Source organism: Symphalangus syndactylus, chromosome 1 (assembly GCF_028878055.3).
Source record: "Symphalangus syndactylus isolate Jambi chromosome 1, NHGRI_mSymSyn1-v2.1_pri, whole genome shotgun sequence".
NCBI classification, from domain to species: domain Eukaryota; kingdom Metazoa; phylum Chordata; class Mammalia; order Primates; family Hylobatidae; genus Symphalangus; species Symphalangus syndactylus.
This window is the reverse complement of record NC_072423.2, coordinates 149314845-149332738: the sequence shown is the minus strand read 5'-3', so window position 1 is coordinate 149332738 and position 17894 is coordinate 149314845. Positions and strand designations below refer to the sequence as shown.

Below are 17894 nucleotides of genomic sequence, written 5' to 3'. Positions count from 1 at the left end.
GGTGAGGCCAAGTGTGGTGTCTCATACTTGTAATCCCAGTGCTGAGGCCAGGAGTTCAAGACCAGCCTGAGCAACACAGCAAGACACCATCTCTATAAAAAATTGTTAGAAAATGATTCTGCTGAAAGAGAGCAAAAATAAAAATTAAGTAGAAAAAATAAAACTAAATTTAAAAAATTAACTGGGCATGTTGGCATGCACCTGTATTCCTAGCTATTCGGGAGGCTGAGGCACAAGGATCCCTTGAGCCCAAGAGCTCAAGGTTGTATTGAGTTATAATCACACCACTGCACTCCAGCCTAGGTGGCAGAATGAAAGCATCACAAGAAAAAAGAAGTGACAAAGAGGGAAACAATATTTGCAATTCATAGAGCAGATAAAGGGTTCATATTCCTAATATAAAAATAAGTTCTAAAAGTTAAGAAAAAGACCAACTGCCCCATAGAAAAATGGGTAAGGAGTAAGAACAGATTGTTCACAGGAAGAGACACACAGGTGATTATTAAAAATCTGAAAAGATGCTGAGTCTTACTCCTAAGAAAAATTCACATTTAAACTACCCTGGGGGCTGGGCGAGGTGGCTCACGCCTGTAATCTCAACACTGGGAGGCCAAGGCGTGAAGATCACTGAAGCCAGGATATTGAGACCAGCCTGGACAACGTAGTGAGACTTTATCTCTTTAAAAAAAAAAAAAAAAAAAAAAAGTAAAAACTGGCCAGGCATAGTGACTCCCACCTATAATCCCAGCACTTTGGGAAGCCCAGGTGAGTGGATCAGTTGAGGTCAGGTGCTTGAGACCAGCCTGGCCAACATGGCAAAACTCCGTCTCTACTAAAATTACAAAAATTAGCCAAGTGTGGTGGCATACGCCTGTAGTGCCAGCTACTTGGGAGGCTGCTGCGACACTGCATTTAAAAAAGAAAAAAAAAATTTAAAAATTAGCTGGGTATAGTGACAGCCCCTATAGTTCTCGCTCCTTGGGAGGCTGAGGCAGGAGGATTGCCTGAGCCCAGGAGTTCAAGGCTGCAGTGAACCATGATCACACCACTGCATTCTAGCAGCCTGGGTGACAGAGCAAGACCCTTGTCTCAAAAAAATAAAAAAACAACAACAACAAAACAAAACCAAAACACTACCCTGAGCTCAGACATGGCCTTTTAAGTTTCCTAGGTGACTCGTGTGCAGCCAGGGTTGAGAAACCACTCTTGTCTACCCCTCTTTTGCAGACGACAGGGCTCAGAGAAGGGAAGGAGATTGTCTGGGGATGCACAGTGAGGCAGTGGCTGCCTTGGAAGTGGAGTCTCAGTCTCCTAGCTCCTAGGGCAGCACCTGACGACTGTTCCGTTGTCTCCCAGACAGAACATCAGCCACGGGCATGTGATTCATGAGCATGAGCCACACCGTCCTGCACACACGGGAGCAGAGCCCTGCTCTTCTCATTCACTTCCTTTATCTGTAAAATAGAATCATTTCTACCACAGGGTGGTGGTGTGTATAAAATGAGATGAACTGCTAGCACAGAATGCTTAGTAAAGGTTCTGGGCGTTTTATAGTTGAATCATGCCATATGTGTTCCTAGGTGATTGGCTTATTTTGCTAGTGTGTTTTCAGGGCTCTTCCGTGCTAGGGCATTGCATCAGTGCTTTATTCCTTTTTATTGCCCAGTAATATTCCATTGTGTGGATAGACCACATTTATCCATTCATCAGTTGAAGGATATTTGGGTTCTTTCCATCTTTTTGGCTATGGTGAATAGTACTGTGTACATTTGCATATAAGGTTTTGTGTGGATGTGTGTTTTCCTGTTTCTTGGGTCTATACTGAGAAGTGGAATTGCTGGTTCGTACAGCAGCTCGAACCTTGTGAGGAGCTGCCAGACGCTTTTCCAAGGTCGCTCCACCATTTTACATTCCCGTCAGCAGTGTGAGAGTTCCAGTTTCACCAGCTCTTCTTGTTTATCTCTTTTTAACTGTGTGTATATATACTTAACCTTTTATTATTTTTAATAAATGTACATAATAGAGAATTTGCCATTTTAACTATTATTAAGTGTGTCATTCAGTGGCATTAAGTACATTAATGATGTTCTATAACCATCAACACTATCTTTCCAGAACTTTTGCTAGCTTCAGAGAATCCTCTAAATAATATCATTAAAAATCATCACGCTGAATCCCACTGTTAGAATTAAAGGTTTTATTTTACTTTCAAGTTAGCAGGATTCAGGGAGGTAATACACTTAGAGGACAGACTCAGCCCATTTCCCAGGTATGCCTTTCAGCAGCATTCTTACCAGAGTAGGAATGTAATATTAGTCATTATTTGGAGGCCTGGCCATCTTTAGAATGTTTACTCTTTAGTCTACAGTGCAATTATAACTGTTTTTGTATATTGGGTTATTTTTTTTTCAGAAGTAGACCAATAGCTCTAACAGGAGCCTCTTTAGTCTGAGTTCGTCCAAGTAGTGCAGTGTTGCACCTAATTGTCCCTAGGGACATGCTTCCCAATACATAACTCACTCCTAGGTTGCAACTGGACCCTTACTGCTAGTCAGAAATAGCTATTGCATGGAGCTTAAAGTGAACTTGATCTTGGTGAAAGATGAGTCTGCAGCTAAGAGACTTTACTGTATATCATAGTTTTTTTTTTTTTTTTTTTTCTGAGACCGAGTCTCTCTCTTTCACCCAGGCTGGAGTGCAATGGCGGGATCTCGACTCACTGCAACCTCCCCCCCCTAGGTTCAAGCGATTCTTCTGTCTAACCCTCCTGAGTAGCAGGGATTACAGGCGCCTGCCACCGCGCCCTGCTAACTTTTGTATTTTTAGTAGAGACAGGGTTTCACCACCTTGGCCAGGCTGGTCTTTAACTCCTGACCTCATGATCCACCCTCCTCGGCCTCCCAATGTGCTGGGATTACAGGTGTGAGCCACTGCGCCCAGCCTGTATCATAGTTCTTATGCACAAAGACCCTTTAATATTAGTATTGTTTGTAAATTCTCCCCTATGCACACGCTGACCTGTTCCTTAATCTTATCTGTCTAGGTTTGGAGCAGGTATGTTAAGAAGTTAGGGGATTTTACTAAGCCGGAGAATATTGACTTGGCTGTGCAGTGCCTGAATGAACTTATAACCAATGCACTGCACCACATCCCAGATGTCATCACCTACCTTTCGAGACTCAGAAACCAGAGTGTGTTTAACTTCTGTGCTATTCCACAGGTACGGAACGGGGCTCCTCTGGGTGGATATGGGGCTAAAGGGAGTGGGGTAGGAGTAAGGGTGGATTTTGCTGTGCTGTGTTCAAAGATATGATTCCTTAAAAAGAGATGACTCCAGTTTATTGTGCTGGGAGTTTCATAGCACCCCTCTCAGCTCAGCCTTGAGGTTAAGTCTGCTTCTTTTCAGAACCTTCTTTCTGGATTTACTCTTTTCTACAGCTATCCTAAACTAGTTAGGTTCTTATCCTCACAGTTAAGTCAAGGTCTTTGGCCTAGATTTATGGGGAGTGCTGGGTAAAACATGGGTGAAGCTGTTTACCATTAAAAGTCCTCATTAAGCACCTAATTATTGCTGTCCTTTTTCTAGACCCAGGATAAAAAGAACCTGGTTCTGTAGACCTAGCCCCTCAGTATGCTAGGAACTTACACTTTTTAGTTGCCTTTACCAAGTATTTCAGAAACTACTGCAAATATGTGAACAAAGTAACAGCATTTAACTGATTTGAGAACTTGGTTTGATCTTGTTCTAATGACCAACTTCAAATGGTGGTTGAAAGTAAAATCTATATCCCTGTCTTATGTTTCCATTTTCCTAGAAATACTTTACCTTTCAGCACAGGAAATTAATCCCCTTCTGTTGTTCTCCCCCTGGCATTAGTTTTAAATATATAATGATTATGTTGTAGGAAAAAATAGAAAAACAAGTACAACAGAAAATTCTTTCCATATATTATTTTGAAGTACATATTTCAGATCTGATAATCCATTGCTGTAGCATGGAAAATGTTGGATTTACTCGTGTTTGCTTTTTCCAAATAAAATGGAACTTCTGTGGCTAAACTATAGAATTGTTTTAGACTGCTTAATTTTGCGTGTTGTAGAGAAAGGGAGGAGTGGGGAAGGTAAAAATCTTGACGTACTTTCTTCGTGGGTATTTTTTCTTGGTTAATTACATCTTAGTTGATTAGCAGTTAGCAGTTACCCATTCAACAGAAGGCTTTCTTACCTTTTTGTGATAATGATAGCTTACAACATCATCTCTTCTTTTTTCCCCTCTTCTTCTTCTCTGTAGGTGATGGCCATTGCCACTTTGGCTGCCTGTTACAATAACCAGCAGGTGTTCAAAGGGGCAGTGAAGATTCGGAAAGGGCAAGCAGTGACCCTGATGATGGATGCCACCAATATGCCAGCTGTCAAAGCCATCATATATCAGTATATGGAAGAGGTGGGTTTTTATTTAGCTACTTGGATAATTTGTAGCTACTTTCATGATTTAGTAATGTCAATATTTCATCTAATATCCAAACATGCACTGTCCTATGGCCTAAAGAGACAGGAATTGATATCCTTTAAAAGGAAAAAAAATCTATGCACAAGAGTCGAGCAGATTGCTCACTGCTGTGTAGTACCCTGGTGAGAGGAGATAAATGGAGCAAGGCTGTAGGATGGAGCCCCTGAGTAGAGTCATAGGTTTTGAGCTGCAAGATGATGCAGGAGGCCAACCAAGCTTCTTGTTCCTGGTGAGGAATGTGACGTTGAAGCTTGTTTGTGCTGATGCAGTGCGTGATTGAATGGATCTCTGGGTCCCGTGCATGTGTTCTGACACCTAGTCTGGTACTTTCGTTATGCCACAGGCCTCAATTGAAAAATCACAGTAGGGAATTTAGGCCAAGGAAAGCCATCAAGTTGCAATTATTTCCTAAATTTTTTTTGGAAAATTTCATTTCAGATACCAAAACCATCCTATAAAAAGAAAACATACGGCCGGGCGTGGTGGCTCACGCTTGTAATCCCAGCACTTTGGGAGGCCGAGGTGGGTGGATCACGAGGTCAGGAGATCGAGACCACGGTGAAACCCCATCTCTACTAAAAATGCAAAAAAAAAAATTAGCCGGGCGTGGTGGCAGGTGCCTGTAGTCCCAGCTACTCGGGAGGCTGAGGCAGGAGAATGGCGTGAACCCGGGAGGCAGAGCTTGCAGTGAGCCGAGATCGCGCCACTGCACTCCAGCCTGGGCGACAGAGCAAGACTTCGTCTCAAAAAAGAAAACGTAACCTTTTCAGGTCAAATCTCTAATATTTGACTAGGTTCAAAAAGTTTATTTCTGGCCAGGCACAGTAGCTCACTCCTGAAATCCCAGCACTTTGGGAGACCAAGGTGGGAGGATCACTGGAGGCCGGGAATTCAAGACCAGCCTGGGCGACATAGCAAGACCCCATTTTTACAAAAAATTTAAAAATTGTCATGGGTGGTGCACGCCTGTGGTCCCAGCTACTCAGGAGGCTGAGGCAGGTGGACCACATGAGCCTGGGAGGTCGAGGCTACAGTGAGCTATGTAATTTCATCATTGCACTCTAGCCTGGGTGACAGAGTGAGACTTTGTCTCAAAAAAAAAAAAAAAATTATTTCTTAGAGACCAAATGTCTCTGTAATCTCTAGTAATCTCTAGGCCCTAGAGCAGTGGTTTGTAAATGGAGGTCATTTGCTCCTCGCCCCCCAGAGGACATTGGCCAATGTCTGGAGACATTTTTGATTGTCCTAACCGGGAGGAGTCGTGTGCTACTGGCATCTGGTGAGGATGATGCTGTGATACTCAGGTGTGATCCTGTTGAGATTGAAACACTGTAGACTTTATAAAAACATACAAGACCCTCATCATTTTTCCTTTGCCTGAGCTCTCTCCCCAGAGGTTACCATTGTTCGTGGTTTTGTACATCCGTCTAGTCCCCTTGTTATGCGTTTACAGGAATGTGGTTTGTAACAGTGTTTTCATCTAAATACAATTATACAAAATAGCTATTTCTGATTTATCTTGCATATTGCACATTCTTCTTATGTTTCCTCCCTACCTTCTATCTGACACAGAAATGCTGATGTCCAAAACTTCTATCAGAGGCACCTATAGAAGTCTAAGGGAAGACCAAATTGCTTTTAAAAATCCTAAAGTTTTGTAGTCACTAGATGGAAGTATTCAGCCAGTGACCAAAAAAATTGCTACCAATGAGACTCTCCAGTTTGCCATGTAGCCAGGACTTATTTTGAGCTATGTGCCTGGGGTAGTGACCGAGTATGTGGGTAGAAGTAATCTCAGGGAAACTTGAGGCCCTAGTCTCATGGCTAGGGTCATAATTTGAACCCAGGTCTGTCTGACATCAGAATCCATGATGTTAACCCCAATTCTAAGGGTTTCAACTACCCTTTCTAAATGGAATCCTGCCATATTAAGCACTATTTATTCATTTTATATAAATTAGAAACATTTTATGTAGTAAGTAGTTCAGAGTGTTTTGGTTTTGCAGTTTTATTCTGATCACTAGTTTTGAAAACCAATTTTTAAACACTTTGTGGCCAATTCCATTAGTATATTAAAATTCAGATTTATTTGGTTTTTCCTTAACTATTGGAACTAAATCCTGGTTGTAATTCATAGTTTGAGGGCAAAGGTGGACAACTTGCAGTTGGCTGAGCCCTGTTTTTGTGAATAAATTTTTATCAGAACACAGCCACACCCATTGGCTTCTGTCTTCTGTGGCTGCTTGCAATGTAACGGCCGAGTTGAGGAGCTGCAACAGGGGATGACTTGTAAAGCTAAAAATATTTTTTGGCCCTTGAATAAGAGGTTTGCGGACTTCTGACTTAGGGCATCAGTTGTTTTGTTTAAAGTTATTCTAGTAAAACTCAATGCATTTGGGGAGAAATGTTAATATTAATACTTAAGTTGATTTAGAGAAATCTTTGAAGATTTCTAAGTCTTAAGCAGTAGAACCTGTTAATGGTTTTAGTTTCAGCAGTAACGACATTTTACAAGTAAAGTTTTAAATGAAAACATTTTGTATGAAGCCACAAGTCGTCTGGCCTCTTGCTGGTGTCCAGATATTAACATTGATCCTATTTCTCCTTGCTGACCAAGTCTGTCCTTTGTAGTAAGAAAGGAAGAAACGCTGACTCTGTCCGATCTCTGGACTTAGTGTTGTGGCGAGCATGCACCTGGAAGGGACTTGCCAGGGGACCTCCTCAGGCGTCTCCAATGCTCAGTGAGGTCTTCCCGAGCAGGTGGCTGTGCTCTGCAGGGCCCTCACCCTACTCTGGAGCAGCCTCCGCTTCAAACCAGGCTGGATGCTGTCAGCTGGGGAGAAGATCAACCTGCTATTTTGGGATAGAAATAAATGCTCAGCCAAACAGCCAGAAACCCCCATTCCCCTCTCTGCCAAGGTGAATTCCTTGGCAGGGAGAATCTTGTTCGTGTCTCTGCACACTTCCTGTGCCCTCCTGTGGTGAAGTCAGAGAATCATCAGGCTCTTTGAGCCCCAGGTGCCTCGCTGCTCAAGGATGGTCCCCAGTCAGCAGCTGCCAGGAATCACCTGGGAGCCTGTTAGACATCCAGCCCCCACCCAAACCTATCGAATCAGAATCTGCCTTTTTTTCCCCAAATGATGTTTTTGCTTTAATGGAAGTTTAGATGTTCATAGACGAGAATTTTAAATGATTATCAAGCTGATTCCATATTCTGCTGTTGTAAGTAGAACTGCTGAGACCTGGAAGTACCACATGGACTCACAGAGGAGCTGCTGTAGCACAGCATTGCACAAGAGCTTATTTTAGTCCAGTAAACATTTATAGGAGCCTGTGTCATTTAATCATCAGGCCCGGCACTGTGGCTCACGCCTGTAATCCTAACAGTTTTGAGAGGCTGAGGCAAGCAGATCACTTGAGGTCAGGAGTTCGAGACCAGCCTGGCCAATATGGCAAAACCCTGTGTCTACTAAAAATACAACATTTAGCCAGGCGTGGTGGTGCACACTTGTAATCCCAGCTATTCGGGAGCCTGAGACATGAGAATCGCTTGAACTTGGGAGGTGGAGGTTGCAGTGAGCTGAGATGGCACCACTGCACTCCAGCCTGGGCAACAGAGTAAGGCCCTTTCTCAAACCCCGCAAGTATTTGGCTTCAACTCTATGCCAGGCATGTAGATGAAAAGTGTGCTGTGACCTGTCCTTGACAAGCAGATGTAACGCCTTGACTGAGGCTGGTAGGTTTTTAAGACCTGAATAATTGAGTTTGCAAAAACCTACTGTGAGCCTTCAGGTAAATGGAGAGTGGGGTTTGGGCTAGCAACGAAGCATCTAGAAGGTCCCTTTGGCCTTACCGGCTGTGTTGTAGGTAAGTCCACGTCTGAGTACCAGTGACTGCAGCTCTTCCCGTTGTGCTGTCATGCTTATATGTTAGAAATGATCAACAAAGGACTCAAAAGTTTTGAGTATCTGTATTACCAGGGACCATCACAACCAAGATTTCTCTTCATTTATTCACCTTACTCGTCTCCTGGAGGGGCATGTGAAAGTGCTCTTGGAGTTCTCTAAAAGGGTTTTTGTTTGTTTGTTGTGTTTATTCACTTGGGTGTCAGCGATTGATTCCAAGTAAGTAAATCTTTTTTCCCAAAAGGATAGAAGATGGCTTATGGTTCTAAGTACAACAGGATAACAAAATACAAGTAGATGAGAAAGTAAAATGAAGAAATACAGTTAGAGGAGCCACAGAATTAACCCAGGAATGAATAAATGTGTAGTTTGGTGCTGATGTTATCATCCTTTATTTGTACATTGCTTGTACAGTTGCTCCGAGAAGGTAAGTCTTAAATTTTCAAAAGTGAAATGTCACCGAGCATGGTGGCTTATGCCTCTAATCTCAGCACTTTGGGAGGCTGAGGCAGGCGGATCACTTGAGGTCAGGAGTTCGAGACCAGCCAGACTTAATGTGATTGAAACCCTGTCTCTACTAAAAAAATACAAAAGTTAGTTGGGCATGGTGGCAGGTGCCCGTAATCCCAGCTACTCGGGAGGCTGAGGCAGGAGAATCGCGTGAACCTGGGAAGCGGAGGCTGCAGTGAGCCAAGATTGCATGACTGCACTCTAGCCTGGGGGACAGAGCGAGACACCATCTCAAAAAAAAAAAAAAAAAAAAAAAAAATCTACTATACACCAAAACCATTACTTACCTTATAAACTATTCTCAGGGTCATTGTAGTGAATGCCCATTTTATGGCTTTTGATGGCATCAGGGCAGTCAGGTCATTTACAACAGTAGTGCGTGAGACCCTGTGTGTCAGTGCCACTCATCTTGGCCTTCGGCCACTGCTGTAGCAACCAGTTTCAAGTAGGGCTGGACCTTGCCTTCTGCTCCAGAGACGTCTCGCTTCCTGCCCATGGGCTTCTGACGAGCTGCAGGAACTGCCTGGCACGTGGGTACCCACAACCCGGGGCCATCCCTCTGCTCCACAGGGCTCCCTTTCATAAGGCTCCTTGAAGGTCCCTCAAGATCAAGCCAACTCAACACATCCTTGATAGGCCTTCCTGCCTTCTGTTTCACTTCTCCACTCTTGTTTCCAAATAAATGGCTGCATGCAAGCTTTTGCCTCAGGTTCTGCTTTTAGGAGGAAGGCTAAGACAAGCAGTAAAGCAACACGGGCAGGCAGGGGATGACTTCTAATATAATTCTTTCATCACTATATATTTTACTTTATCGATGCCTATATTTAAAAGTCTTGGCTGGGTCGAGTGGCTCATGCCTGTAATCCCAGCACTTTGGGAGGCTGAGATGGGTGGATTACTTGAGGTCTGTAGTTTGAGACCAGCCTGACCAACATGGTGAAACCCTGTCTGTATTAAAAATACAAAAATTAGCCAGGCATGCAGGCTTGCTGTGTGCCAGCACAGAGCTAGGCTGGAGATAAAAAGGTGAATAAGTAGGTGCGGTGTAGTCAGGGTGAAAACGACAGATGGTCTATTTCCACGTTAGTGGAAAGGTAAGAATATGTTCAACAGGGTGGCTCCTGGCTAAAGCTGGAGGTGCAGACATTTTCTAGAAGGCATAATCTTGAAGCTGAGACTTGGGGGCCTAGGTAGGAGCCAGTTGAAGGGATGTGGGAGGCGCACTCCAGAGAGAAGGAGTGGTATGAGACTGGAACAGAGGTGTGCAGCAGCATCGCATCTCGGATCACTGCAGCCTCCCCCTCCCTGGCTCAAGTGATCCTCCCACCCCAGTCCCCAAGTAGCTGGGACCACAGGCACATGCCACGATGCCCGGCTAACTTTCGTACATTTTGTAGAAACAGGGTTTCACTGTGTCGTCCAGGCTGGTCTTAAATGCCTGAGCTTAAGCAGTCAACCTGCCTCAGCCTCTCTAAGTGCTGGGATTCCAAACATGAGCCACTGTGCCTGGCCCAGCAATTGTTACTAGACTGTAGAGAGGGAGGTGGGCAAGGGCTGGCGACACTAGACAGGTGCAGTAGGTCTGGACCATGGGTGGCCTTGTGCTACACATTACAGAGCTCAGGCTTTATTCTGCAGGTGATAGGGTTGGTGCCACTGAGGCATCAAGCAGAGGTTTGAGATCTCCTTGGTGACAGTGTAGAGCAGACAGGTAGATTTGGGAATTCAAGCTTAGACTCAAACTCACTTTGGAGACCTGAGATAGCCATCTGAGAGGCACTGACGTCCTAACCTCAGGCAGTAATTCTAGGGATGTATGGGAAGAGATCGATTCTGCACATACTTCAGAGGCTTGTGGAGGAGTGGGGAGGCAGGCACAGGGAGGTCTCCAGGGTGGCTCATAGGGCACCGTGCTTCTGTTTCCATCCTCCTTTGTCAAGCTATGGTCTGTACTGCGTGTTCCATCTTGTTTTAAGCTACTTTTGCCCAGTCTTTCCAGCATTTCCCTTTCTTCATGTTAGTCTGTGCTGGTCTGCATGAACTATGCTGACGTTTATTGGGCCTGGCACTGTGAGGTGCTGGGGATGTGAAGATCATTGTGGCTCAGCCGCTGTTCTCCAGGGCCTCTGGGTGCAGTATGCACACCTGTGCCTCCCGTTTGCTCAGGAAGACAGGCTTTGCGATGAGCTGGGGCTGACATCCCCATCTCATCATTGGGATGGCTTTGGGTAAGTTACTTTCATGTTCTCTGAGCCTTGCTTTCCTCATTGGTGAAATGGGTATAAAATACCTGCCAGTGGAAGGTTGTTGTAAGTAGCGACGGAAAATGTAAAGCACATAGCACTTAACATTTTTTCCTGTGTCTTTAACAGATTTATCATAGAATCCCCGACTCAGACCCATCTTCTAGTAAAACAAGGCAGATCATCTCCACCATCCGGACGCAGAATCTTCCCAACTGTCAGCTGATCTCCCGAAGCCACTACTCCCCCATCTACCTGTCGTTTGTCATGCTCTTGGCAGCTCTGAGCTGGCAGTACCTGACCACACTCTCCCAGGTAACAGAAGACTATGTTCAGACTGGAGAACACTGATCCCAAATTTGTCCGTAGCTGAAGTCCACCATAAAATGGATTTACTTTTTTTCTTTAAGGATGGATGTTGACTTCTCTTTATTTTTTTCCTCCTACTTTAATCCCTAAAAGAACTCTGTGTGGCTGGGACCTTTAGGAAAGTGAAATGCAGGTGAGAAGAATCTAAACATGAAAGGATGCCTCACCCCAGCAACCTGTCCTTGTGGGTGGTGATCACTGTGCTGCTTGTGGCTCATGGCAGAGCATTCTTTGCCACGGTTTAGGTGAAGTGGCTGTATATGTGACTGTCATGAGATCCTATTTAGTGTGATCCTGGCCAGAATGATAATTAAAAGTATTTAATTTGAAGCAACATTTGAGTGTTCATAATAGTAGAAAATGATGTGAATTTTCTTTCTGTTCGGCTCCTATTTTTCTCATCATTTTCTTTTCTTTAATTGGGTTGAATGGAGTACATAGAAATATTTATGGTTTAGGTAACAGTTAGATGTTTCCTAAGTAGGCAAACTGCCTTTTGCACACAAAGGCTGGGAATAAAATTCTGGGTATTCTCGTATTCTCATTTAAAGGGAGTTTAGCTTTCAGAGAGAAACAGCAGGATTGCCTTTGACCCCATTTTAGAAGACTGGCCTCCTGTTAAGGTGGATATTTTTGAGATTTTTGTAATAAAGAATTTAATTGTTCTGCATTTGTTAAGTACAGTTGACTTGAAAGCCTGCGTGACTGTGGAAAAGATTGGAGCTCAAGAATGGAGTTGATGGTCCAGCGTGGTGGTTCACGCCTGTAATCCCAGCACTTTGGGAGGCCGAGGCAGGCGGATCACGAGGTCAGGGGATCGAGACCATCCTGGCTAACACGGTGAAACCCCGTCTCTACTAAAAATAAAAAACAATTAGCCAGGCGTGGTGGTGGGTGCCTGTAGTCCCAGCTACTCAGGAGGCTGAGGCAGGAGAATGGCTTGAACCCAGGAGGCGGAACTTGCATTGAGCTGAGGTTGCACCACTGCACTCCAGTCTGGGCAACAGGGCAAGACTCCATCTCAAAAAAAAGAAAAAAATTAAAAAAAAAGAAAAAAAAATTAATTTTTTCCCCCAGCAGTTTTGTTTTTTAAAATTACCAGTTTATATATTCAGGTCTTAAGAAAGGCAAAAGGTGTCTTCACATGATTGGCTTGGGGGGCAGAACAGTACTTCTGCTGGGGGTTTCACCTTCCTCTCTACCCCAGTGCAGCAGAGCTTGTGATGTGCTCTCACTGAGGTGCTCAATGCAGAAAGGAGGCCTGTGGACCCTCGAGTTGAGAATCGGTGTACTAGGGCATTCGGTACTTTCTAGAAGCCTTTAATGCTACCGGTACTCATAAAGTTTACTGTTCTGTAGCCCATGGTGGATGGTGGCTTAATCATTGAATTTGGGTTGTTTCGAGCTGCAATGTTGGATTTGCATTGTTGTAAACACACTTTATTGCTGTGACCACTGACATCAAAATCAGTTTGGGTCCAGGGAGACTTCAGCTTAGCCCTGCAGACATTTGTCACCAGCCGAGATAACTTGCCACATGGAATACAGCCAGACCAGGGGTCCCCAACCCCCAGGCCTAGGACTGGCACTAAACCTTCTCTTCCGTGGCCTGTTAGGTAGGAACCTTGGCGTCACAGCAGGAGGTGAGCAGCGGGTGAGTGAACATTACCACCTGAGCTCCACTCGGCGTTAGATTCTCATAGGTTTGACTGTGTGTGTGAGGGATCTGGGTTGCATGCTCCTTATGAGAATCTAATCCCTGATGATCTGAGGTGGCAGTTTCATCCCAAAACCATTCCCCTCCCTCTGTCCTGGGGAAAATTGTCTTTGTGAAACTGGTCCCTGGTGCCAAAAAGCTTGGGGACCACTGAGCTAGACTCAACAGTATTTTCCCAGGAATTAAAGCCTCAAAACTTGGTTTGAGATTTCAGGGTAGGTTGTTACAAATCTGTGTGTTGAAATCTAAGATGTAATTCTGCCAAAGTTCACGTAAGACAGAACCTTTGAAAGGGATTTGGTCTCATTGGGGCCTGCGGAAATCTTCTCTCCTGACTCGGTCATTTCCTGTGGGAGCACTTCCTGAGCTGTGTGGTTTGGGTGATCTCAGATTTTTTCTATCTATAAAGCTATGTACATTTTTCTACTCACTGACTTGTACAAAGGTATTTGCTCTCATTCCATTCTGAAGCTCTTTGAAAGCTTCTTTTCCCTCTCAGTGTCTTCTACTAAGGTTGCCAGATAAAATACGGGATGCTGGGCATGGTGGTTCACACCTGTGGTCTCAGCTACTTGGAGGGTGTTGGGGCTGAGGCAGGAGGATCCCTTGAGCTCAAGAGGTTGAGGCTGCAATGAGCTGTGCTTGTGCCACTGCACTCCAGCCTGGATGACAGAGCAAGACCCTGTCTCAATATAAATATATCAAATATCATTCTATAAGAAAAAAGAAAAACATAAAACAGGATGCTCAGCTAAACTTGAATTTCAGATAAACAATTTTATTTTTTCGAGATGGAGTCTCGCTCTGTTGCCCAGGCTAGGGTGCAGTGGCACAATCTGACCTCAGTGCAACCTCTGCCTTCTGGGTTCAAGCGATTCTCCTGCCTCAGCCTCCAGAGTAGCTGGGACTACAAGCACATGCCACCATGCCTGGCTAATTTTCGTATTTTTAGTAGAGTTGGAGTTTTGCCATGTTTGTCAGGCTGGTCTCAAACTCCAGACCTCAGGTGATCCACCTACCTCGGCCTCCCAAAGTACTGGGATTACACGTGTGAACCACCGTACCCGGGCAACAATCTTATTTTTTAGTAGAATTACACTCTAAATATTGCATGGGACATGTTTAGACTAAAAAAATTGCTTGCATGGCTGGGCATGGTGGCTCACGCCTGTAATCCCAGCACTCTGAAGGGGCGAGGGGGGCGGATGACCTGAGGTCAGGAATTAGAGACCAGCCTGGCCAACATGGTGAAACCCCATCTCTACTAAAAATGCAAAAATTAACCGGGCTTGGAACATGCCTGTAGCCCCAGCTACTCAGGAGGCCGAGGCACAAGAATTGCTTGAACCCAGGAGGCAGAGGTTGCAGTGAGCCGAGATCACGCCATTGCACTCCAGCCTGGGTGACAGAGTGAGACTCTGTCTCAAAAAGCAAACAAACTTACTTATGTATCTGAAAATTCAAAAGTAGTTGGCCATCTTGTATTTGTTTGCTAACTCTAGCAACACTACCCTCTACTCCCCACTTCTAATATAATTTTATAGCATCTCTGGCATACAGTCTATTTGGTTCCTACCTAATGGTGGAATATTTTAAGTTTTCCTCAGAGGAGCCTCTGACCCATCTGAATCTAGGACCATAAACAATTAGAATGGTTGGGAGCAAGAGGTTGACGTCTGCATATGGGAACTTCTGGATCCCTGTAGGCAAGTGCCGGGAGGGCCCCTTCTTCCATCTACTGAGCCATTTCCCAGGGGCTCAGGGGTGTGTATAGGAGGAAGAGGGTGAGTCAGGCATGTTAAGAAGCATTCTAGGTTATTAGCAGTTTTGGAAACAGAGTTCTAAGGCTGTGGTTCTCAGACTTCATATCAGAATTGCCGGATTGCTGGGACCAGAGACGTTGACACAGTAGGTCTGATGGGGCGCCCAAGAGCTTGCATTCCTAAATTCTCAGGCAGTTTTCTTTTTTTTTTTTTAAAGGTTTTTTTTGAAATGTTACTATTTTTTGTTTATTGGTTTTTTTTTTGTTGTTATTATACTTTAAGTTTTAGGGCACTTGTGCACAATGTGCAGGTTTGTTACATATGTATCCATGTGCCATGTTGGTGTGCTGCACCCATTAACTCGTCATTTAACATTAGGTATCTCTCCTAATGCTGTCCCTCTCCCCTCCCCCCACCCCACAACAGTCCCCGGTGTGTGATGTTCCCCTTCCTGTGTCCATGAGTTCTCATTGTTCAATTCCCACCTGTGAGTGAGAACATGCGGTGTTTGGTTTTTTGTCCTTGCGATAGTTTACTGAGAATGTTTTCCAGTTTCATCCATGTCCCTGCAAAGGACATGAACTCATCATTTTTTATGGCTGCATAGTATTCCATGGTGTATATGTGCCACATTTTCTTAATCCAGTCTATCGTTGTTGGACATTTGGGTTGGTTCCAAGTATTTGCTATTGTGAATAGTGCCGCAATAAACATACGTGTGCATGTGTCTTCATAGCAGCATGATTTATAGTCCTTTGGGTATATACCCAGTAATGGGATGGCTGGGTCAAATGGTATTTCTAGTTCGAGATCCCTGAGGAATCGCCACACTGACTTCCACAATGGTTGAACTAGTTTACAGTCCCACCAAGAGTGTAAGTGTTCCCATTTCTCCACATCCTCCCCAGCACCTGTTGTTTCCTGACTTTTTAGTGATGGCCATTCTAACTGGTGTGAGATGGTATCTCACTGTGGTTTTGATTTGCATTTCTCTGATGGCCAGTGATGATGAGCATTTTTTCATGTGTTTTTTGGCTGCATAAATGTCTTCCTTTGAGAAGTGTCTGTTCATGTCCTTCGGCCACTTTTTGATGGGGTTGTTTGTTTTTTTCTTGTAAATTTGTTTGAGTTCATTGTAGATTCTGGATATTAGCCCTTTGTCAGGTGAGTAGGTTGTGAAAATTTTCTCCCGTTTTGTAGGTTGCCTGTTCACTCTGTTGGTAGTTTATTTTGCTGTGCAGAAGCTCTTTAGTTTAATTAGATCCCATTTGTCAATTTTGGCTTTTGTTGCCATTGTTTTTGGTGTTTTAGACATGAAGTCCTTGCCCATGCCTATGTCCTGAATGGTATTGCCTAGGTTTTCTTCTAGGGTTTTTATGGTTTTAGGTCTAACATGTAAGGCTTGAATCCATCTTGAATTAATTTTTGTATAAGGTGTAAGGAAGGGATCGAGTTTCAGCTTTCTACATATGGCTAGCCAGTTTTCCCAGCACCATTTATTAAATAGGGAATCCTTTCCCCATTGCTTGTTTTTGTCAGGTTTGTCAAAGATCAGATGGTTGTAGATATGTGGCATTATTTCTGAGGGCTCTGTTCTGTTCCATTGATCTATGTCTCTGTTGTGGTACCAGTACCATGCTGTTTTGGTTACTGTAGCCTTGTAGTATAGTTTGAAGTCAGGTAGCACGATTCCTCCAGCTTTGTTCTTTTGGCTTAGGATTGACTTGGCAATGTGGGCTCTTTTTTTGGTTCCATATGAACTTTAGTTTTTTCCAATTCTGTGAAGAAAGTCATTGGTAGCTTGAGGGGGATGGCATTGAATCTATAAATTACCTTGGGCAGTATGGCCATTTTCACTATATTGATTCTTCCCACCCATGAGCCTGGAATGTTCTTCCATTTGTTTGTATCCTCTTTTATTTCATTGAGCAGTGGTTTGTAGTTCTCCTTGAAGAGGTCCTTCACATCCCTTGTAAGTTGGATTCCCAGGTATTTTACTTTCTTTGAAGCAATTGTGAATGGGAGTTTACTCATGATTTGGCTCTGTTTGTCTGTTATTGGTGTATAAAGAATGCTTGTGATTTTTGTACATTGATTTTGTATCCTGAGACTTTGCTGAAGTTGCTAATCAGCTTAAGGAGATTTTGGGCTGAGACAATGGGGTTTTCTAGATATACAATCATGTCAGCTGCAAACAGGGACAATTTGACTTCCTCTTTTCCTAATACCCTTTATTTCCTTCTCCTGCCTAATTATCCTGGCCAGAACTTCCAACACTATGTTGAATAGGAGAGGTGAGAGAGGGCATCTCTGTCTTGTGCCAGTTTTCTAAGGGAATGCTTCCAGTTTTTGCCCATTCAGTATGACATTGGCTGTGGGTTTGTCATAGATAGCTCGTATTTTGAGATACGTCCCATCAATACCTAATTTATTGAGAGTTTTTAGCATGAAGTGTTGCTGAATTTTGTCAAAGGCCTTTTCTGCATCTATTGAGATAATCATGTGGTTTTTGTCTTTGGTTCTGTTTATATGCTGGATTACATTTATTGATTTGTGTATGTTGAACCAGCCTTGCATCCCAGGGATGAAGCCCAATGGGGCCCACTTGATCATGGTGGATAAGCTTTTTGATGTGCTGCTCTCTGGCAGTTTTCTAATCAGGGAGCAGTTGGAAAGGTATTCTGAGCTTGAATGTACCTGAGAAACTACCTGGGGTCTTGGGAGATGCAAATGCTGGTTCAGAGGTCTGGCCCTCTCACACTCTGATGAGCATTTCTAACAGGCTCTCAGGTGATGGCGGTGCTCTTGGTCTGTGGACCACTTGAGTATGGCTGAGGCACATTCAATAGGGCAAATTACTGCTTTCTTTAAAAGGAG

The 17894-nt window shown here is 44.0% G+C and overlaps 1 protein-coding gene across 8 annotated transcripts in view; it reads left to right on the top strand.

Moving 5' to 3' along the window:
* FDFT1 (farnesyl-diphosphate farnesyltransferase 1) overlaps window positions 1-17894 on the top strand; it is a 47378-nt gene that overhangs the window by 24459 nt on the left and 5025 nt on the right. For 4 of the 8 annotated variants that reach the window (XM_055288074.2, XM_063613435.1, XM_055288099.2 and 1 more), the window contains 3 exons: window positions 3044-3220; window positions 4292-4444; window positions 11298-11871. In XM_055288074.2, coding sequence (XP_055144049.1) covers window positions 3044-3220; window positions 4292-4444; window positions 11298-11519 — 552 coding nt within the window. In that variant the 3' untranslated portion in view covers window positions 11520-11871. Of the gene's footprint in view, window positions 1-3043; window positions 3221-4291; window positions 4445-11297; window positions 11872-12221; window positions 12417-17894 lie in introns of those variants that run through there. The other 4 variants (XM_063613425.1, XM_055288064.2, XM_055288089.2 and 1 more) reach the window with 3 other exon arrangements.